This window comes from Anser brachyrhynchus (assembly GCF_964034855.1).
Source record: "Anser brachyrhynchus genome assembly, chromosome: 9".
In the NCBI taxonomy this organism is placed as follows: domain Eukaryota; kingdom Metazoa; phylum Chordata; class Aves; order Anseriformes; family Anatidae; genus Anser; species Anser brachyrhynchus.
Genome location: NC_137703.1, coordinates 6,719,992 through 6,744,716, shown reverse-complemented (window position 1 = coordinate 6,744,716; position 24,725 = coordinate 6,719,992). Strand labels below are relative to the sequence as shown.

At 36.1% G+C, this 24,725-nt stretch overlaps 1 protein-coding gene across 20 annotated transcripts in view; it reads right to left on the bottom strand.

Moving 5' to 3' along the window:
• The window catches only part of NAALADL2 (N-acetylated alpha-linked acidic dipeptidase like 2), a 438,404-nt gene that overhangs the window by 105,137 nt on the left and 308,542 nt on the right, over nt 1-24,725 (bottom strand). For all 20 annotated transcript variants that reach the window (XR_013954883.1, XR_013954884.1, XR_013954885.1 and 17 more), the window contains 3 exons: nt 13,031-13,174; nt 6,569-6,661; nt 2,026-2,231 (listed from right to left, as the gene is read on the bottom strand). Coding sequence is in view for 16 of the 20 variants with exons in the window: in XM_080604240.1 (XP_080460366.1) it covers nt 2,026-2,231; nt 6,569-6,661; nt 13,031-13,174 (443 nt within the window). In the remaining 4 variants the exon portion in view is untranslated. The remainder of the gene's footprint in view (nt 1-2,025; nt 2,232-6,568; nt 6,662-13,030; nt 13,175-24,725) is intronic.

Below are 24,725 nucleotides of genomic sequence, written 5' to 3'. Positions count from 1 at the left end.
AGACTGCACTCTGTGTTTTTGTCCTTTGTGAATCCCTAAGTATTACTTAACTACTGCTTTTTACAATATGCTGTTAAGAACTTCAAAGGATATCTTAGAGTCATTTCTCTCTATAGCAGAAGTTATAATTCCATTTCACACATCGTCTCAACAAAATGCAAACAGGCCTAGGAGGAATTAAAAATGACTACACTTGTAAGACCAAAAATGAAAACATTACATACTGTGAAACAACGTGAAGGCCTTTTACATTTATGCCTGACAGAAGACAAACTTCAAAAGAGATCATTATCAAGAGTTAAATGCACTATAATTTTTAGAAACCAAATTCAGATTTAAATTGCATAACTTTCCAAGTGTTGTCACTTTATTATGTCTTAGACTATGAAAATAGTATGTACAAACTGTTTCAATTATTATCTCTTTTTAAAAAAATCCCCCTTGCCTTCTCAGTAATGAGGTACTTTTTGCATGAAGTGGCTCTTCATATTGAACAGAAGGGGTGTAACGCAATTACATCTGATGTAAAGCCGACTTGAAGTGGAACTAAACAGATTTTTGCTTCCAGCCTGGATCTTTTCAATTTGATTTTTTCACCCCTTCTTGTTTCTGAAGAATAATCATGTTGGAAGTATGATGATATAGGAAGCTTCAAATGAGAGCTAGTTGCTTCTCATGCATGTTAAAAAGAAATTAACTCTTCATTTTATCTACTGTTTTAATTCAGCAGCCATGAACCTGTCTGTTAGCTATTCCTTTAATTTATCAACTGAAGTCCACTGCAATTATATATGATCAACAAGACTCAGATGAGGCATTTTCTTTCACTGAGCTGACTTCTATTCTGCCGAATGGAAAGGAGCATAAGGAATTGTCTATATCGGACTGTAGCTTTTAAGCACAAATACATGAAAAGTGAACCAGCAGTAGCCATGGGACACTGAAATGTTTATGTAATTAATGTAAACCATGATGTGGTTCTCCTCCTTTTACTCAGTGTGCTCATGACTAAGCTCTCCCAGCACTAAGTCTATCAATCAGAAATTAGTAAGTAACTGTTGAACCTCCAAGCAGCCACCCTCTGAGGAACTCCTGGGCCTAGCGCTGTGGTTTAACGCTGACAGGCAGCTGAGAGCCACATGGCTGCACGCTCAAAGCCCTCCTCAGCACAGCGTGGCCAGGAATGAGATGGAGGGAAAGAACAACAAATATTGTGGGTTTGAGATAGGAGCAGTTTAATGAAATAAAAAGCAAAGGCCATGCACAAGCAAAACGAGAACAATGTTATTCTCTACTTCCCATCAGCAAGCGACATCCAGCCACTTCTGGGGAAGCAGGGCCTCACTACAGGCCGCGGTTGCTCAGGAAGGCTGATACCTTTATAGTGGGAGCCCCCCTTCTCCTTCCCCTTCCCCAGCTTTCATTGCTGAGCATGATGCCGCATAGCATGGCCCGTCCCCTTACTTGGTTTAGCTCAGCTGCCTCGACGACGTCCCCTCCCCACCTCTTGCCCACCTCGTGGCTTGGTGGGGCTGGAGAGCCGGCCTGGATGCTGTGTCAGCACTGCCACGGCACTGGGGTGCCACCAACACCCTTCCAGCTACCAGTGCAAAGCACAGCACCATGTGGGATGCTGTGGGGAAGTTAACTCCATCCCAGCCAGACCACGGACACCTAGGTCATTTTAGAGTTTTTTTTTCCCCAAACTCTGGCAATGTCCTCCTTTACAGTCCTCTGCCGAAGCAGTGAGGGGAATCAGCTCACAAAGTGCTGTGTATAACCACTGAGCAACTTCCAGTGCTCTGGGAACACCTTTCCACCCCATTATCACACATGCTCTGTTCCACAGGAACTGCCTCTCTACAGATGTTTTCATTGCATATGCTATGGAGTATGTGGATGTACACAGACAGCTGTCACAGACCAGTTAATGAACTATAACTTCTATATGGTAATTTCGTGTTGCTTCTATGTTTTCAAGAAATATAATAATTATTGCAATGCTTCCTTCTAAAATTGTTTTACCTCTGCCCATTCATATGAACCAACGTTCCCAAATGACGTTCCTCCCCAGGAGCAGAAAACAATGGTCCGGTCAGGTCTCCAGCCTCTCTTGACCTTCAACATCAAAGCCTGTATAAATGCTGTAATGATAGCAGTGCTACTGGCCCATTCTTGCCCACTGGAAGTGTTCAAACTGCTGTGATGACTACCAATTAGGACATATCTGTCTGAAAAAAAAAAAAAAAAAACCACCAAAAAGAGAAAATCTAACTTCTCCTGGATACTAACATTAAAAGAATTACAAAAACAAAGGATGAATTTTATTAGTAGTCTGTAATGTCATTAATACAACACAATGCTGTCAACAAAAGTTTATATGATCACGTGCAAGACAACTGTACAATATAAATATATAAAACTGTGACTACTACTTAAAAATAAACTAATAAATATCTGTACTTTCCTAATTTCACCCCTGTGCCCTCTCCTTCATTGTTTGCTTACTATTCTCCCCAGCCAGGACTTCATATAGATAATCTAATAAAAGTTCCATGCTTGTATTAGAGTGTTCTAGAAAAAAGAAATCAAATAAATAACCAGGAAGCACTACCTTAAATACATATTAGTGTCCAAAAAAGAAAACAAAAGATGTGGTAGTACAATGAGAAACATGGAGAAAATAGATAGAGTATTTACACTCCCTCACCTGGAAGACTGCGTTCAGTGCTCACCACCCTATCTCAAAAAAGACATTGCAGAAACAGCAGTTGAGAAGCTGGTAACCAGAATGGTTAGATATCAGGACTTAGACTTCCAGGTAAGGAGACATTGAAAAGACCTGGACTGCAGGTTTAGAGAAGAGACACGACAGAGGAATAAAGATAATGAATGATACAGAAAGGTAAGTCAGACCTAGCAACTTTGATGATACTGGAAGAAAGTATTTTATAAAATGAAAGGCATTAGTTCTCAACCTGAAATAAAGAACATGTATACAGTTATTCAGAGAAAAACAGAACAGAATAAATCTCATTCAGAGAAATTAAATGAAATCTTCATCTCTCAAAGCTTTATACATAATCCAAATACTAACTCTCAAGTATAAAGAACTGTCTTTTATTCTGAAAGGATGACGTGGTATGAAACATGAACTCCTAGCGTGACTGACGTGTTTGAAGAAGTCTACACAGAGTTCTGCTGGATGACTTATTCAGCTATTAGATGTGTATGAGATGAATTCACAATGGGAACCTCTTTGAAGGATTGCCTATTGGGTGTGTCCTGATATACAGTAAAGTCACTTTCTCCAGATCTAGACTTTCAAAGGCACGCTTCCCATATTTCAGGACATTGATAGAGAACAGGAGAACAGTTATTAAGTGATGCCAGATCAGCAACAACCTTCGGATGTCACATGGGTTCCAAGGAATGTAAAGAGTTTTGGTTTCCTGTTAGTGCTCTATCCGAAAGGATTCATTCCTCACTGATGTCAGTACACTGGACTGCAGCAATACAGGGAGGTGGTAAAATGCCCACACTTTATACAGATTATAAAATTAAATATCTACTCCATGGGGACTTTTTGCAGTGACTGCTGCCTGAAAAGATTTCTTTAACTGAACACTAATACATTTTGATTATAAAACTATTCTTGATGATATTGAACTCTTACCAGCTTTGTTCAACAAAATACATGGTGATATTGTTTTATAAGGTATTGAAAATGCTTTACTAATAGGGGAGCTGCTATGTACCTGTAATAGAACATTTTCAATCAACTTCTTGAGGGGGAGAGGAGTGTATAGGTAGGTAAATGAAAATTTGTTTCTTTAGCGTAAATTTGCAAAATATAAATCTAACTGTACAAATGTAACAAAATGCAATCTAACATATAATTAGACTCGTATGTTGCATCATGAGAAGTTCAATCATAGATTGCAGTGACAGTGAGAATTCACGGGATCTTAAACTTCCTTAATGTTAAGCATTTGGGAACAGAAATGAATAGAAAGTCCTTAAGGGATTCTAAATTATAAGAACAAGTGCCCCTAACACAGGGTGATCAGACCAGAACAATGCTTGCCCCTTATTAAATCTCTTCAGCCTGTGAACAGTGAGTATGAAGGGAAGTGGAAAGAGACCTTATGAAAAATAGTATAGGACATTTTAATGGAAAAACCTACAAACAGCAACTTACTGTAGGAGACACCAGCTGAATGAACAGGGGTAAAACATAACAGCTGGTGCCGCCTTTGAAATTCTTCATCTTTGCACATCTCTGTCTTGAATAGACACAATACCCTGAAGCAAGTGACTATGGGAAAAGCATAGGAGAAAGGATGGCCATGGTTACAGAGGCAGCAGCTGTCCTTTCTCATAATCATTTACAGTAACAGGTAGAGACAGATACCATGTGGTAAAAAAAAAAAAAAAAAAAAAAGGAGAAAGAAAGGACTAGATGTGGAGAAAAAATATCCATTACTTTTGAAAGTGACAAGATGGGACAGTGTTCAGGGTAGTGATGGGCTGGACAATGGGCATTTATCATTGAAAAAAAGTGACTTTATACTATCTTCTTGTTATACATCCCATTTTCAATCATGTCCTACAAAATCAATGTTATGTTTTTCAGATTTTTAAATGCTGCCAACAACCATATTCTTCTGCACTTAAATCTTTTAATGTCTTGGTCAAATAATATCACCATTATATAGGTGGGTGAGCATGTGTGCACGTTAGGATGCCTTTAAAAAAAATCAAAATTGAAAAACAAAGCATTCTTGGAGGTGCTCTCCAGTCTTTCATTAAGCTACACTGAAGATAAATTTGGCTTGCTCTCTGCAATCCTGGGAACATAAAGGTGAATATTCCAGGTACGTGAAACTACTAAAACCCCATTGAAATGACAGAGAATCAATGCCATGAAAACATCAAATATTCTAACAGTTGACAGGGTGTAGCTATAGCAACAAGGAAGAGTAAAGAAACAAACGAAGGTTTAATTCATCCTGAATGAAGTGTTGTCCATGGTGTATTACACACCTCACTTTTATCTACATTCGCAGCCAATTCCTATGACCCTTATTCAGCAAAATATTTATGGGGTAAACTGTTGACATCTAGGTATTCCTATTGACTTCCTTTGGATATATATATGTAGAGTTAAGCATATACTGATTTACCTTTAAAAAGTAGCTTCTTACTAAGAATGCAATAATAACGTGTAGAGAAGATAAATAATTTATTAAACAGATACCAGTGCATTCTTTTTCTTATTTGTCTCCATTCTCTTTCACAATGCAGTAGAAGACCTGTCTAAACATGACAGTTACTACCTTTCAAATTCTGTGACAGCTATTTGCAAAACATTAGCGACAGTAGACTGGTAACTTCAAATTATTCTACAAAATTAAATCCTTTATTGAAATTAAATCCACTGTGCTGACTACTTTCTGTCTTGCTTAAAAAAATAATAATCTGGTGAAAAGTGTAGCACTGAGCCCGCACAAAACTTAGTCATTATTTTACTAAAAGGGATAAACTTTAAAGCTACTCTGCCTCCTTCATTGTATCACTTAAAAGGTGAAATGACCAGACTGTAGCTAAATTTGTGTCCTTTCTTATGAAGCTAATAAGAGAGCACTAATCAAGGCAAATGTGACGACCATTTTGACAATGATGTGTTTTGTCCAGTACAAATTGTACTGGGCCAACAACACTTTTCAGTATGTCAAGAATCAGCAATAGTGTTCATTAGTGTTGCAGAAACCCTTCAACTTTTAGGCAAGTTCATTCACAGACAGAATGAACTCAAGATGATCTTGATTCCTATGATGTTCTGATTATGTTACCTACATACAGCACCAAAGGAGAGAGGGAGGTTGTGTTTTAAATCACAATTACATTTAGGATCTTACTGTTTAATTCTTAAGGCATGCAGAACTAATTATTCATAGAACTGTATACAACTAGCTTAAGGCACGACTCTAACACAAAATAAGGCTGCAGAAATTGTGATTAAGAACTTAGTCACAGACTTTACTACACCGTAATCACTTTTGATATTAGATTCTTAACTAAGCCAGAGATCAGGCTGCCCTGCACCTTGGTTTCAGTGAGACAGGTGAGTTATCCAGGGATGTTGTGGATTTGAATCACAGGGTTTTATTTTATTTAATTCAAAGTTCTGTTAACATTATAAAACAATCAAAATGTTTTCTAAAGTTGTATAGACAGCTCATATATTAAATCAAATTGTGCAATACAGCATATTTTAAAATTAAAAACACCAACATAGTTATTGTTATACAATACAAATATGGTCTACAAGTAAACTTTGGTTGTTGCATAAAAATACTTTCATTGTAACTACAATACGTCCTGAGATCATTCTGCGTTTAACCCAGATTTTCTGTTTTGTCAGAAATCAACTCACAGACTACAAAGGCCTTCCTCTGTAGCAGTGCCACACACTGTAGCGTGACAAAGTAGAACCCTGACCCCAGCTATGACTCCCAGCCATTGTGAAACAAATAATCAGTACAAATGATAAAGGGCTACTTACCAGGAAACACAGTTCCTTTTAAATATCCAATAACGTTAGAAATTGTCCTGTATGTTGTGACTGACTGAATATTCAGACTGATTATTTTTTTCTCTGTTAAAAGATAAAATGAAAAGAAAAAAGAAAACTAAGAAAATGTTAAACTGTTGTTTATCCAAGCAAGAAATCCACAGACCACAGATACAAATCTCTCCAACAACAACAACAAAGGGAAAACAAAGAGAAAAAAGGTAATGAAGAGGGATAAAAGATTAGAACATGACATAATACAATATTTTCTTAGATACGTTTTAGCAGTAGGGATTAAACCTGGAGTCTCAAAAGACGTTTCTGCTCCTTGAGGAAAAAGAACATTCAATTCACCCAATAAATGCTGCCAGAACACAGCAGTAACAAACAAGCAAAAATTCAATAACAATAAAATAACTAGGATTTACATAATCCTATGATAAGGAAAGTTGTCTTAATCTTCATAGGTTTCTCTAACCTAAGCCCCCACCCAAGTCAGTCTTTCTATAACATTCACAGAATTATACCTAATTTACATTACATTATTCTGGAAACAAACAAATGAGCAAGCAAACAAAAAAATAACAAGAAAAACAAAAAACTGTGTGCTAAATTGGAAAGGAAAAGTTACACCTTAGCATTACTAATCACTATACCAGCATATCCTTTGGTGATGTACTTGTGAATTTATGCCAACAGACAGCTTAGCTGGTATCGGTTGAGGAAATGGTGTAAATACAAGGGCAAAAGATTCCAGAAGCTGCCAATATATATGAGACTTGCCAAAATAGCTATGCCAGTTGAGACTGTGGCACAGGATTAAGCCAGAGAAATGTAAATGTCTGAGTTAAAATAGTTTTAAAAACCGTACAGTTCTTTCTTGCGAGTTCCTGCTGTTTCCTCTGTCCCCCAGGTGGGACATGCTAGCTACTCTAACTCCTGGAGTTTGTGGCAAGGCAACAAAGCATCTAACTACAGGGAACTGCAGATACCTTTCAAATGCTTCGTTTGCATTATAATAGACTGTATTAACATTCATCTCATCTGAAAGGTCATAACTTCTATCTGAGAAAAGCAAAACCATCTTAAAGTGCTCTAACTTACTAGTGATGGTCTGAAAACAGGCACTGTGTCCTCCCGGCCCTTCGGGGGGGCCCTATATCCAGAGCATGTCCCCAGCCCTACAGCAGACGTGGGTTTCAAGGCACATTTAGGTTGGAGTTCCTTCAGTGTCCGTATCCCGACTGCCACAGAGCAAAATTAAAATATTCCACGGACCACTATGCTCTGTCGCCCAGGCTGTTGGCCTCCCCCAGACGCGCTGCTACCAGTTTGTTTCTGGGATTTGTTTCCTGAGATATGCAGAATGCTCAAGCAGGAAGTTTACTGCAACATGTAAAATAAAAACTATACATCTCTATGAAAATTTTCTTCAGGGTTCATTTGCTGGTACTTCAGCTGGTAAATTTATTTAAAAATTCTTTTAACATAAAATTCAGTATGTTTTCATTCACTATGCGCTGGTATTTGAGAAAAGCAAAAAAAGAGCTAGGAAATGTTCAAAAAATAAAAGCGTATCAAGAATATTTATTTTATTTTTTACTCAGACAAAACTTTCTTTGTTAAAAGTAGAAACAGCCTCCATGTGACAACTGTCTTTGCTAGAATGTAACAGCAAAGAATATGAAAGCCACCCACAGTTCATTAAAAATAAACCACACCACATCACTTTGCAGTAATTAATCATAGCAACTTAATATTTTGATCTGTCATGGATACGTTTGGGTTCAAGTTCTAATTAACTTTTACAGTAACTTACATCAGAAGGGAAAGTCTATTTACAGCATGTGATGATGAATTGGTTGTTCTATAAATCTACAGATATTATTATAGAATTTTATTAAAATATTTAATTAAAAAATATTAATCCAAAGTGCTTCCAGCACTGTACTGTTACCTATTTAATTTTTTTCGGTCGTTTAAAAAAATTCTGAAAACAGCTCATGGCATTTGAGCCATTGTATTTCTTTAGGCCCCATTTGAAAAATAAGGTAAATCCTTTTGAAGACAAGTGGCATAACTGTCTTTGCTTAATAAACACCAGCTATGCAGTGTTCAACTTACAAAGAAGAAATAGAAAATTACGTCCTGGCAATACACATATTGTGGAATCAGATAGTCAAGTTAATAGTCATGTAATACACTAGTCAGCTTAAAGTGACTTGGGCTTAAAGGCTCAGTACCACCGGATGAAAAGGCTGAAAGCACTCTTTGGAGAATACAGCAGAAGTGAAATTTAATCCCCTTTTGACAGCGCTGACAACAAACATCACTTCCCTAATGCTGTATTTTAAAGGTATTGACATTTTTCTCTTTTTTTCTGTATTCTCTGAAAAACTATGAGGAGACTTTAGCTTAAGACTGGTCAAGATATACTTTGAGTTTATGTAAACCAAAAGTTATGACTGAAGTAGAAGAACAGAAAAGTATTTATATTTTGTCAGTATTTTTGATCTATTTCTTTAACTTGAAATCTGTATGTTATCTCTTGGCAAATGACTATATTCTCTCAAAATTACCTATTTAAAAAAAAGCATGGTTACTTCTCTCTCATTTGACTGACAGTTTTAGAACTACAGAAGAGCTTAAACTAACTAGTCTAAGAAATAAGTTATGCTTTCTTTCTTTCCTTTTTTTTTTAAAAAACTTTATCCCATGCTTATACCTGCATAGAAGCAAGTGAGTTTGAGACTAATTTTCAAACAAATTGGTTAAATTTCTGAATCTTGCTCTTACTAAGCACTTATATCAACCTCTTGTCTGATCATTCTTGTGAGTGCTGGATTTTAAAAAGCATCATTAGTCACTCAGGTTTGAAAACTGAACTCATTTGACCAGATCTTTGCTACAAACACATAAAAATTTGCCCATATGCACATTTAACTCAAGTGCAGAAGCATTAAATACTAACTGAATTCAGGTATTCCAAAAGCATAATTCTTAGATCATATAAACAGAAGTTGTTTCAGAATACCGAGGAAACAAACTATATGGAATAACTCCAAGTCAGTTTTTAACGCATATATAAAACCTGCTGAAATCATCACAAACCACACCTGAATAAAAATATGTCATTTTGAAATCACAATTAAAGTAACACATTGAAACATCACCAAACTTCCAGAACCACGTTATTTTTGGGCGCACAAATTCACCTGGGGTAGTCAGGATAAAATTTCATTCAACATGTTTCTTTTTCAAGTCATTAAAAACCCTTATGTCGAGCTCCAATAACTCAAGTGCCAACTTTCTGGGCACACACTACCAAGCTTTTCAGGCCTCCCTGAAGGCTAATAATTTGCTTAATAACAAAAGCTACCGTTTTCATAAAGTTACTCGCCCCAAGACCTGAGGTTTTAAAGTAATATTAAATATCACAGAGCATAATGTAACACTAAGAACACTCAATTCAGAAACACCATAACTGATTTACCTATAATGGATAATCAAATAGATTACAGATTTCTTTTATTTTCTTGGTGATAGTGTGCAGAATAATGTGGACTTGTACATAACATTTGGAATATCCTGTTAAAAAGACCATGTGATGCAAATACATTAAAATGTGTATATAACAGTAGATTTTACAATCATTTGGAAAAGTGCTTAGTTTTCATTAGACAATTTCTAGAGAACCTGAGTAAATTCCAAACTACTGCCATATTAGACTGTATAGTTACCATGCTTTTGAAATCTTATTTGATTGTGAAAAATGTATTTTAGATAGTCCATAGTATTTCATCACAAGTCATTTTGAGTACCAAATCTTTTCTACTTCATATTTTAAATTGATTATCAATTAAGTTCAAGTATAGGTCTTTAAATGAAGAAAAGCACTTAATACTTAAAATACTATACTTCAACTCTTTCTAATTGCCCATTTTTTGAAAAAGTCCATGGGAGCACATAATTTTAGATAAGCGGGGATTAATGATGATGAACCATAATAAAGAAAAAGCAAATCTAATTACCAACTTCAACTACCGCAAAACTAATAACTAACTTCAGTTCCCACTATACACTTTTTAGGTTCTATGTATCCCGTATATCTCAGATGTCTCTCTCTCCATATCCTCCCACTCCCTCTGTCACGTTATGTCTCTTGAAAACTGCAAGGCTAAGGGAAAAAAGAGGCAATGTGAGAAAACTATATATAAATGTTTAATCATTACTGATGAATCTGCTGCTCAGCTTTTTGAAACATACTGATGAGAGAATGATGATCATTTTATTCTAACAAATTTTAAGCCAACCAATCATTTGAATTGCGCATTCATCTCTTTTGACAGAGAGATGATGAATTCTACATCAGAAGTGAAATCTTTCTCTTAAGCTTCTTCCAATCAACAGGAAGACTGCAAATTGAGCCTTCACTGTTCTCATATGCCTCTGTTTGGCATATTCTCTTTAGTTATTATTATTAAATAGTTACACAAGATTTCTTATCATGAAAGCAGTCTTTTATCTCTTCTATTAAGGCTGCTACTGAGCACTTCAGCAAACTATATGTTCCAGCATATAGCATTATTTCAAAGCACAATATATCATAAATGCATTACAGAATTAAGCAAGGCTTGCTACTATAAAGCCACTTTACTCAATAAATTAAGATTTAAAAAAATAAAAATAAAAAATTCCACAGGGTTTATTGTGGTTAAGAAGTGTTACATGAAATCAGAAACAAGTTGTTGTGATCACCCAGAATAAGAAGGACATGCATTAGTTCTTTCTAGACTGTCAGCCTGCATAAGAAGTAGAAAAAGCTGCCCTTTAGGTGATTCTATACAGCAGCCTCCAAACAAGCTGTTTTGAGAAACAGACTCAATAGAGCTTTTTCTCTTTCTAAAATGAGTTTGCCAGCCCAAATTCGTGCCTTCCATTACACATTTCAGCTGTTGAAAATTCCTACACTATTAGCAACCTTCATACATCCTACTTGGAATGGTTAAGCCCTTGTTCCTCCAAAAAAGCCCTTTTCCTGCTTATAGTCTTTGTTTACTGGTTGTGGGGAAAATCAGCTTATCTTTAAAATATCTAATCAGCCATACATGGAGAGCAATACTTGTCCTAACCACAACAGCTTAAGCCATGAAGCACGAGGTCTTGCTGCCTTTCCATTTGCTATGTATAACTAAAAATGTCAACACAAGTCATAAAATTAACCAACCTATTTTATGTCTTGTTTTATTGTATTTCTATTCCACAGTGACTTTCCAAAAGCAATAAACAAGTGATACAGAACACATATGATAGTACAATGGTTACCCTGAAAATTTGCTTTTTACCATTATCATCACTGTACTTAGTGCAGGATAAGTGGCTACTTTAATTTGCCTCTTCTCTTCCAAGACCATTGCTTTACATCAATTAAAATAAACAGGCACTATAATAAAAGGCACTTTTTTTTCTGCATTTTTTTAATGGTGAAAGATAGACTATTACAAACAAAAACCAAGACAGAATTACTAATTATATATGCATCTCTTCTGGAATGTTATCTGGAAAGCGTTTCTCCCTTCACTGAAACACTGTGCATCATCTTTGCCGGAAGACTCTATTCTCACTTTTTTTTCCTCACAAAAGCAATAAGTTTATTCAAGCTATAATCTGTACGACTTTGCTAATAGCATTATCTCTTAAGAGATAAGCTGAATGCATTCTTTCTTTACATCTAGCTCTATTCAAGGTATTTCATTCTTATCATGATGACTGTTTTCCTGATGAAATTTGAACAAAAAGATGCCTGAAGGTCCAGACAACAACACATTGTTTATTCTACGGCAGATACAAATAAAGGAACGCAAAAAGACACATCACTGTTTAGAATTATCGCATTACCTCAGAGACAGAAAAAAGACAGAATAACTTCAATACTGCTCCTGGTGCCTTAATGTTTAAGTAGTCCAACTAGGCCTAACAAAGTAGTGCAGCACTAGTAACAACTCTCTAGTGAAGATACCTAAAGACAGTGGGATTTCTTTAGTCAATAGCAAGAATTAGAACTTAATGCCTTACACTAAGAAAGAGACTTTTGTACTCCAGATATTGACTTATTTGCTGAAAGCTGGCAAATGAGATAATTTCTGAAAGTTAGACCTAACTAGAGTAAGGCTTTCAAAGATAAAAGAGCAAATACCTTTTTTTTTTTTTTTAATGTCTCTCTTTAATAATTCCCCGCTATTTCCGCACCCCCCCCCCCCCTTAACACAACTTCCATCTGTCAGATTTTGGGAGCAGAATTTTTATTTTTTATAATCTCTTCTAGAAAGCAGCTAAGCAAAACATACTCATAATCAGCTAAAACTTTTAGCTATACACTGTTAGAGAAAACAAATTTGGAATACCTGAAGACAATTTCATATTTAGGAGAAAAGATTACTTAAAAATCATTACCTGTACTTGGCAGTTGAAGGGGGACACACCTATCTTTTTGGACAGTGTTCTCAGGTACAGAAATGAGTTTTTTGGCAAGTACTGCAGAAATTGGTTGCACTAACAGTGTTGTGAGGTTCAGTCGATGTTGTCTGTAGCTTCCATCTTAAATGACAAAAAGAAAACAGCAATTTAGTAAATTACAAGTAAAGATTTCTACATAAGGCCTAAACAAAATAAAGTAACCCAAACATCTACAATACAGCTCAAGACATCTGGATTTACATAATCAGCCACTATTTTGTTCTTACCTTACTGAAAAAAATTCCTTCGAGAACGTGTACAACAAAATTACATATAGATGTTAAAATGTGTAGGGAATAGTTCCACCAGAAAGAAGCTTGTCAGAGTCCAAGCAGATATTAGATTGTGACTTAACAACAAAAAAATGAAATCAGTGTTTGGTTAAAGGAATCCACGAAAAATAGAATTACTGATCAGCAATAACTCAAATTCAAGTTTCAAATACAGTGTTACAGGGAAAAGGCAGGCGTTTAAACTGCCTGAAATCAAATCCAAGTATCTGTCTGCATGAAATGATGCTGCTACATGTAAGTTGTTTGTTTTGCTGCAGATTTGGAATATTACAGATGTTTAAATACTACTAAAGTTGTGCTACTTAGCAATACGCTGTTTAAGGGGTGGCGTATCACAGAGAAAAAGTTTTTGTGAGAACCCTGAAAAGAAACACATCACAGAGGACGTGTGTTGATGACGTATGAAAACTTGACGAGATGTGCTTCCTTGCGTATACCAAGAAGCCTGAAAATCTGAATATACACCCTCCCCTTTAAAGAATACAGTCTGATCTAAACTATTTAATAAAAAATATTGAAATTAATATTAATAAGCAGTTTAAGGAAAAACGTAAGGATTACTTTTCCTCTGCCAGGCATGTATTAGCTGTCATAAGAGTATTTTGCTTTTAGGAGATATGAGCTAAGTTATCTGCATCACGATCAGGACTTAAAAGTGAAAGATCCAAGACCAGTCTTCCCAGTAAAACACAGTTCATACTGAAAAATTTTGAGATCTCCAGAGCTATTAGTTAGAGCAAAATCTTCCAGTCTTTTTTTAAGTAGTTATGGGCTTTGTCTGGTACCAACCGCAAAACATTGCAGCTCAACTTCGCAAGGAAACCAACATATTGGAAGAACTTTGTGAGTTTCTCACTTGACCTTTTTCTGATGGATGCCAGGCTCCTTGGAGAGCATAGTGCTTTCAGGATCAGTGAGCTCAGCCAATGCTTTGAGAATAATTTAAAATTGAGATTTTGCTTATAATTAAAATTTTGTTTTATAGCAGCAAAATGGATTAAGCAGCAGACCTCCTTACTCTGTGCAAATCTAACAATCCAACCATGCCAGGCCTAAAACTGCTATTAATTCAAGGAGGACTCTGGAGAACATGTTGGAATGCAGGAAGAAAAATATGCTAATCAATTCTTAAATTTATTTTGGGAGCACAAAAAAGGTAATGTTTAGAAAGTTTCTGACGCAGAAAGTGAGAACTACACTCCTACTTTTCCAGTGACTCAGGTTGGGGTTTTCTTTGGACAAAATACTTTGGACAAAATGGACAGTATTTCATCACTAACTGCTTATTAAAGTAACTGCTGGGATCTGATAAAACAAAAAGTTAATAAATAAAACTGTCTAAAAAGTTTACTTATAAAATTCATTACAGTAATTCCTTCTATGACCTGAAACACTGTTTTAATGATCTCTCCAAAAAATTTACGGAACAAAAAAGTAAAGTCTGACTGAACACTGAACCGTAATTGTATATACCCACATCTTTGACTTTCTGCTGCATTAATAATAGAGCAGTATTAGTTTTGAAATATCTGAAGTGAATGGCTCATTAATTTTTCACCTTAAGCCTAATGGAAATTTGACAAACAGTTTTATGCTGGGAATAGAAACTTCAAGCAGGACTTCACAGCACACTGTGAGAATAAATTATAGCATAAAAGACAGACTAAAGTGCATTTGGTCAGATAAGATGGCTCTGTCATTCAATTGCCTGGAGTGAACAGTTCAATGCATTTCTGTGGAAGAGGTAATCTGCCATTTATGCATTCCCAGCGTATCTGCTGCACTGCCCTTTGTCAACATTTGATAGTGTACGAACCACGACCAAAACAAAGACATAAAAACTGACACATCATACGCATTTGAATCATTTGTACTTTGAATGTATAAACCCTCACACAACTTTGCTGATGTATTCAACAGCTGATAGGCTTCCACTGAATCTCATGAAGCTAGTCACAATGATCTCTTTATTCTTGCCTGCAAAATCAGTCTATGTATGGTTTATCTGTGGTTTATCTAACCACATGCCCAGACTGAAGGGACTGCAGAGTGCTTACTCCAGGGAGATGCCATCAGTTGATCAGTGGCTCTAGGTACTAAAACAGCATCACTATTGTTAATCATAATTCTGCTGTGTAGCAGCTATTTTGCTGCACCTTCAGTGACAGCTGTTTGCAATGCTGTCCATGAGCAGTACTACTAATAGAGATATGACTCTCCCTTATCAAAAAAAAAACAGCCCATCACACTTCCAATTAATACTGCTAGAAGAGGCTTGCACTGTCACATCGTTGACAGTGCAAGCAAAGATGGCATTTTTTATTTTTATTTTTTTTTGCTGCTATTTTTGCACCTTGGTCTTCCAATGAACAGCTCCACAAAGTCCCACTTTCTCGTAAGGCAAGTCCCCATGACTTTCTGTATATTTTCCAATGGCATTAGTATGTGTATAGTCATACTTATACCAAATTGCAGGTTTGGGTTGAAGGATATTTTTAGAATTCAGATCCAGTTCAACCTCTTATACAAAAATGTTCCCATCTGCTACAGCTTGCAAACTCACTGAGTGCAGTAATAAGCTTTTTTATTCTTTTTCCTTCTCCTTTTTAAATTCACTCTTAGAACATAGAAGGAAAAATAAACCATTTCTGGCTCTCCCTTCTTGCAGTAAATTGATATAGCGAGAATGATGATCCAGAAAAAATGATGACCAAGCACTTTGGTACAGAAAAATCTGGGAAAACCCAAATCTGCTCAGTGCTTGGATATCAAATGTCATATATATTATTTTCTGTACATAAAGTCAACTGTAGAGCTCCTCCTCCATTCCTCTAAAGCAAAGAAAGTAATGTTTCATGGAAACTGGTATTCTGACTTATGCATACCAAAAATGGCGCTGATCACGATATGGCTCCTAAAGAAGAAATAAGAATGTTTTTATTAATGGGGGGTAGGGTAGCTTAAGATTTGGAGGGTATCTTGGGACGTACAAGCTCAAAGTATCAGCATGGATGAGAAAAGTAACCGGTGAAGGAAAATGTTATCAATATACGAGCGCAACCTTGAGTAGACGTCTATGGAGAAGAAGTAGTAACGAGTATTTTCCTGTTATGTCTTTACTCAGTTCTCTGTGAATTATCCACCAGAACTACAATGTGAAACATGTCAATTTAGAAGTACATTGCTTCACTAGTCATTGGTATTAATACGCACGAAAAGAAAAACATTTGCTTCTCTTCTGTAAACAAACAAACAAACAAACAAAACTTTGAAATTCCGTAACCAGGGAGTTTAACAGCAGCCACAACTCAGGACTTGCAAAGTAGCTTTACAGGCAATGAAGTATGAGATGATGAACTGTTCTGCCAATTACGACAGCATTGTGGCAGCTTGCATTTCATGATGCATGATTCCATGATTCACAAATGGACAAGCAATGCTTAGAACTATGTACAGATTTCAGATACGGCTGAGAAAAAAGTTGGCATCTGTAAAAGGTATATGCACACATACTGAAAATACAAAACGTAGGTGCAATCAGGATCACCCAGAAAGAAAACAAGTTACTGAGAGTACTCAGAAAGCATCTGAAAAACATTTTCAAATGTTTGTTCACACTGGTGATGAACAAACAGGTTTGTTTAAAAACACTTGAAAAGCTTTCACATTCTTATGATGTCAAGAGTTAAGGAATTTAGAAGAAAAATATATGACACAGCCTGTGATAAACTCTCAACAGTCAACAAGACAATATATTTATCGATACTTATAAACAGCCAACAACATACAGATGTTGCTTTACTTTACAAACCATCTTCACTGCATTCTGTTTACATAACATTTAATCAATGCAGTGGATGCTATATATTACCCAAGACTGTCTCCTTGACCAGATTTTTGTTGTCTTTAAAAATAAAACTACAAATTTTACAGCTGACATGAGAAGAAAACATACCTTTAGAATCTACTACTATCTTTTTCCCTTCCTCTCAAGGAAATGTGCGTAATCAATATATAAGAAGAAAAAGCTACTCCCCTGTCTCTTTAAAAATCACTTTGTCTTAATGCCTACTTAACGTACTTTAAATGTACTGTCAGTCTTGTTTCTTGTTAAGATAAATGGAATCAAAAAGCAACACATTTATTTTGTAAAAGCAAAACTGCTTTGACACATTGACACAAAACCATCTTATTACTCCCCATTCCCTTCTAAAAATATTTAATAAATATGGCAAGAATACCAAAAAACAAACAAACAACATTTTTTTCACAACGCTCTCATCACTTTGAATACCCATTTCCACTTAGCTTGTTATAGTGGCCAATAATTAAAATGACAAGTGGCCAAAATATAGCAAAATTATATAACATTTCTTTTAAACACATTGACATGGAAGTAAATTTTTTCCTTTCACACATCCTGCAGTGGTTTCACCACTAAGTCTTGAAAAGGGAAGCACAATTCTTCCACATATTAAAAGCAGCTAAAACATATTCTTATATCCTAGTAACGACAGAAAACAAAAGGGGAGAATTACTGCATAATCCTAAATATTAGTGTCAGACATATACTTCAACTTTTTTTTTTTTTAAATCATTCTCTTAAGATAAAACTATTGCGTATCTGCAAGACCATGTTTGAAATGTACCTATTTGTTCCCAGAAAATATTTCCCAGGCTATTAACTATACTGTGTTCTTGAACTAGAATCTGTAAAGAAGCTTATATGTGCATGTGTGTGAACGAGAGAACACAAATCAACAGTGGAAGTTTTTAAAACAGAAATACAAAACATTTTGAATCCAAGTCCCCAAACAAGTTATGGAATTTGTTACCAGTTTCATTGAAAAAAATACACTTTGGTCTGTGACTGAGAGATACTTGGGTGCATCCCATCTGCCGGTATGGAACAGATCAGGTACAATCCTAGCTCAGGTTTATGCCCTCGGCTGTGGCTCTCCTACAGGTGAATCTGGGCTGCTCTTTTGGGATGGACACAGCAAACGTTGGATCACTCATTCTGCTACTGCAAGGCTGGATCGTTCCCTTAAGTACTTTTGAAATCAAGAATTTTTAAAAAATCAAAATATCCAATGGGTAAGGTACTATGTAAGTGGCATGAAATCCATTATGAATTTCATAGCTTATATTATACCTTATAGAGACACTGCTCTTGACCAGCAGTACCCTTCCATAATGCTGTTTACTTGCAAGGTAAGTAAATAGTGTTTCTTTTAAAACAAATGTTATAATACCTTTTAGAACTGCCTTTTCTAACTGCATTGGCATATTCTAGCCAGACCTTACACAGTTTTTGATACTGACCTCCTTTACCTGTCTGGCAGCAGTCCATAGAGAGAAAACCAGCAGTGATGATAATGCAGCAGCTCTGGTCTTCTGAGTGAGCAAGCAGCTTTTCTGTAGTTTACAGCTAGTTAGAGTAATCAGCAAGTAACAAGCCCTCTCGGGCTTTTCGAAAGACTGACAGAAATGCAAGGATGAGAACAGGGAGTAACTGGTATCAGTCAGTGTACTTCACCTTTGCCCAGCAGAATCCAAAGCTTCCTCTCCCTCCTGCAAAAGGGATCCAGGTAGCCACTAAGTGTGCGCATCGGCTCGGTAGTGGGACCATGAAGTCACACTACCAGATAAGGTACAAAGCACTTCCTATATGAATCATATTTCCTGTTAACCACTTCAAGATGTGAGCAACTTCTGTCTCTCTCAAGAGTTAATGTACTGGCCCAACAGCTTGCTCTTTCGTGAAATAAACCTTGTTCTTCTACACTGGTGATGGCCACTATAGAAGAAACAAACATGGAAATGAGAGACTGATGCAGGTTTCCTTCCCTTCAGTGATGATCAGGACTACAAGTAGTGAAATAACTCCCTTGTTAAGGTGATGTTTGCATCAGCTAAAATATACAGCAGGTTACATATACTATCCTTAAAATGACTGTTCTGGCTAAAAACAAGCATGGAGCCTTATTTACCCACAATAATAAGATTTATTATTATTAAAAATAATAAAAGCCCTGTAACGTTCTGCAAGGAATGGAATGGAAAGAGGAAATCACTAAGAAAGCACTGAATGTGACAGGTATAGGATACCAGCTACTTCGTTTATAGCACGTAGCTAACACTGCAATGATTCAGAATCACCTTTTGTCTATATATATTTGGTCAACAACATGAAATAAAACTGTGTATGCTACCTGCAGTATGCTATGCTTCTCTTATAATAATATATATCTCTGATTTATTCTTCCATATTCGTTTGAAGCTATGAAAAGTCACATTTTGACTTTGTCGTGAATGACATATGGGGTCATCAAGGGGTTCTGAAGTCTCCCCCTTTTCCAACAGCTTGTTAATCATTCTTCTCTTTACAAGGTAGTGCCATTAATTGTGCCAACACAATTGTTTCAGTGGCCATATCGAGAACCAGATCAACAAATTTTGTTGAAGCTTTTTAAAGCTAGATCAGTTCCCTAACCTGTATCACAGCAGTGCTCTCAACAGATAAATCAGCTGAGAAAGAGGTAAGCCAGGACTAGGAGGTGACAGGAATTCCTCCAAAAGGTAAGTCTCCCAAAGCCTTGTATTGTCAAACCATAATAACACAGGATACGCCCATCCTCTGAAACACAAAAATGATGTTCTTTGACACAGAATTATGCTTAAAGTTGTACATCAATTCAAAAAAAGCTATTTACAGCTTTACAAATATCAACTAGACAAAACAAAACAAAACAAACAAACAAAAAAACACCCACATGGTTTCTAACTTTCTCCATTTTTTCCCCTTTAACTTCTAGTTTGATTTGTGAAGGAGCACCGCACCACCTTAAATTTAATAAAATAGATCCTGATAACCCAATCCTCAGATAGAAAAAAAGCTTTTGTTGCTGTGTTAGGGTCAGGTTTATAAGAGAACTGGTAAATCTATCAAAACCACACAGTAGCTGAGTGATCAGAAATGAGGTGTTAATCACAGGTCAGATCCTAACAGACAGATGCTTCCATGCACAGAAATACGTCATCAGATTCAAAAGCAACAAGAACGTCTTTGTCAGAGCAAGGACTATTTTAAATACTGCATCACAGGACACACATTGAATCAGCCTTCTGCGTGTATTCTGTTTCCTTCCTGCAAGGGTTTTAGCAAATCAATGTCTCTGTCAATAGGTAATAAAATGGGAGTTTACATACGTTTTGTTGACTAATACCTCTGTAGTGATTAGTTTTTAGCTGATATTTTGGAACATTTCTGGAGTGGTGTGTGAGCTATTTACATTTATTCTGTATGGCTATTCTGACTGAAAGTAACCATTCAAGCTGCATTCTGGCATTAAGGTACACAGCTGGGTTAACGTTTTTTCTCCTCTGTCTCCACACTGTGCTAATGAGTGTCAGATCGGGATGGCCTACATTGCTTTCTCTTCACATCCCGCATGGCTCCGTGGCCCCACCTGACCACATTTGTTTTCTTATCAGCAAAATAGTTCTGAAGTTCTTCATTCGTAACTCTAGATACTTAGTTAGCATTTCAGTTGTGAGAAAAATAGTAAGACAAATCCCCTTACTTTCTCTTTTGACTGCCATCTGTTAGGCTTCTCCTCAGAGAAATTAGCGAGTTTCCATACTGGCACTCTGAACTGCAAATATGCCATCATCTGCAAAACTTATGAAAATAATCCCCTCTGGAAAAGATAATAGTCTCACATAAAATTACCAGAAAAGACAAACATAAACAGAGGGCGTTGTACAGATCTTATATGAAGGCTCTTAGTGGTCCCTGAACAAAGAAAGGAGTCTGGACCATGGCAGAAACACAGAACGGCTGAGGCTGGGAGGGAGCTGGGGAGATCGCGAGGCCAAGCAGAGCCACCCAGAGCAGGCTGCCCAGGACACTGCCCAGTCAGCTTTCAAACAACTCCAAGCACAGGAACTCCAAACCTCTCTGGGCAACCTCTTCCAGCACTAGACCCTCCCCACCAATTAATAAAAGTTTTCCAAACAAACAAAAAAAACCAAACCACTATCCGGATATATCTAATTCTAAAGGGCTTGCACCAAATTTAAAGAGAACTATCCTTAAATACAGAGAATAGGAATCAACAATTTTAAAAAGACAGATTGGAATGGAAGCGTTCCAAGTTCTGAATTCATTTTAAATTCATTAATCTTTCACTTGCAAGATTAGCTACAATGGATACATTTGCTCATATACCAGTAATAAGTTGATTACAGTTACTGAAGGTAAAAATCCTGGCAAGTCAGGCACAAATGACAGTTTTCCAGAATGAAGATAAAGGTGTTCTCAAGACCTGTCATTAATCCAGTTTCTACTACAGAGTGAAAGAAAGAGCTATGCTCAGAAAATCCCCCAATTCTGAGTCTATGGAAATGCTTGTTGCGTGTCTTGGTTTGTTTCTTGGATTACAGAACAGAGACAAAGAAGCTATAATCTATTTACAGTGCTCCTAAGAGATGCAAATACTGGTATTTAATTTACTTAATAAGTTGCTTAAGTATTTGAAACGCTGAATATGTTCATGCTGACTACTGTAACTGCTGAATTCAGCTTCAGAAGCCTGTTACACATACCCATGAGAACTGGATTTTACTGTGTGCACAAGATCACATTATATGTGAGTATTAATTGAAAACTTTTGATGAAGGAGTCCTTGGCCTTGCCTAATTCCTGAACTACCTCTTGCCTTTCTAAGGTAACTTATACAATCAAGCTTGTGTAACCAAGATAGGCATGCAAAATGATTTAATTTGTTGAAATACCAGAGGTGAGAAGCTAGTTAATGTTTAGGCTAAAACCCCTGTAATTCAAAGACAATTTGAGTTAGCAAGATCAAAAGGAAATAAGATTATAACAAAAGAAAAAAAAACACACACAACTCATAAAATGAGGCTATTCTTGAAAAAAAAGTTTTGGTAAGATGGGTAGCTTGGTAAGATGGATAGCAGCTTCCATTTCAGAGTATAATGTTTAATTCTTGTTTTAAATTGTAAGACAATGATAAATAGAAATTCCTACACATAGTTTTGAAGAATGCCAGTTGGTCTTATTTTTCAAAGTAAATATTTAATAATTAAAAACAGCAATTACACATATATAATGAAGAATATTTACTGTCAAAAATAGCTTTTAAAAGTACGTAGAAAATAAGAATATTGTAACCAACCTGAATTATTACTTAAATCCAATTTAAATGGAAAGTATCCCTTTTGATCATCTAAACGATATTTTGAAATTTATATCAAAAGGCAGAGACCAAAGATCATTTGAAATTTGCCCTCTCTGAATTACAGCACCTCCGTACTGATTACTATTATATTTCTGCATAAAATATATTTCCTACCCAATACAAAGAAACCTTCCCAGGTATAAAAACAATATGTACCCAAATCTCATTTGCCATGCTACTTCCAGCTACAGCTTATTTTTCCACAGCTGCCTAGTATCTGCATTGTACACTTACCCTTTAGAAAAAAAAAAACTTTGTTTTTAAATAAACTTTTTTTTTTGTACAGAGTTATCACAGTCATTGCACTTTTTTTTTTTTTTTTTTTTTAAGTATTTTTTGGTAGTTTTTAACCTCCATTTCACTTAGTAGAAAACTTAGTCATGTATAAACTAATGTATTCATTGGCAGTAACCTTTTAGTGGAATTTTGTGATCTCAGGTTCTTAAGAAATGAACAATCTGAAAAAAAATCTTTTCAATTCTTTATTGGATAATTTAAAATATCTGAGCTGCTTTCATACAAAAGGGAACTCTTACGTTGGTGAACCCAAAGGTTACCAACCTCAATTGATATAAATACAAGAATGAATCCTCTATTTTCTCTTCCTCAAATTATTTCAAAGCTCTTTTTAATTTAGCTTTCAATGTGTGTTAATATTTTCTGCATATACATGTGGATATTTTGTTGAAAGTATATATTTGAGAACCAAAATATAAAAAGAGAATTTCTCTAAGCCAGGCTTAAAGCACTGTTTATACTCTACTCATACATGTTATCTTTATGTGTTTTCGGTCTTTTCTCCTTGTAAAAGGAATGGCTCTCTCAAAGCACAGGTTCCTCCTAGCTCATTTCTTAGTGCAAGATTAGAAGGATACTGCAGCCCTAAACTGTCCTTTGTTCCTTTTGTAGCGTTCAGTGTTTAACACACAGAACTAGCTTAGGTCATAGGCAAATACAGAAAACTATTTTCTTTTTTTCCTTTCTCTTTTTACAGCAAAGAACAGAGGTTAGAAGATGCCAAAAAGAGCAGTGGAGGAGGAGACATCAATACAAATTTGACTATCAGTCCATTTTGACTATTAATCTGGAGTTTACTGAATTTTAAATGATACCCATAAACATATGGAATATATGAGACTGACAGACACCTATGCATATCTTACTCTTCATAGCAGTTGCACCTTAACTAAACCAATGAAGACAAAGCAACTCTCCTCTATTTTTGTTATAAAAAGAGTCATACTAGAAGAGAACACAGTAATAGCTAATAGAAGATGCTCCAGATTCCCCAGTCTTTACTTTAAGTACTAGCAAAGTAAACTTTACTTACTTGCAGCAAGTAAATTGTTTTCACAAGCTGAAACTGTAATGGAGCAAACTGCCTTTTTCCTTAAAACCATGCAGGTCTATGAGGAAACCTTAATCAAACTGTCTGCAAAAACTGTACCTGTAAGAGAAACTGTTTATGCTACAGGTCAGTATCAAGCATAACATTCCTCACTTCAGTTTTTCACCAATATTACAGGTATTTGCAATGGTGGTATCTTGAAAACTCATTAATGCTGCTCTCCCTTTCAATAGCTTACTGTAAGCATTTGTCACAAGAAACCCCCCAGCTACCATTGGCAGTGACATCTCCGGAACTAGAAGCAGCATAGCCATGTCTCCGCACAGAGCACAGTCCGGCCAAATAAATCTTACCTAGAAACAGAGTTAACAAGCTCTGATGCACGGTTAGACTAACACAATTCCAGACCTGAAGTGTCCGGAGCATACACCAGTTTGGGTCAGTGTTAACGTGAAAATCTTTTGAGCCATAATCTGTCGGACAATGCATGCAGGCCCTTAATATAGAATCCACATAAAAACACAAAAAGATATTGCAAGAGAAAGTGTGCAGTCAAGGTAGCTTTGCACTCCCTCCCCTCTGTGGATTTTTCTGTAAGATACAAATATATATTGGCATCATTAAACAAAGCCAATAATGGGCACATACTTGAGAAACATTGCATTCCAGGACAACATATTTTAATTCTGCGATTTCATTACATTGATAGATTGTACAATGCTCCC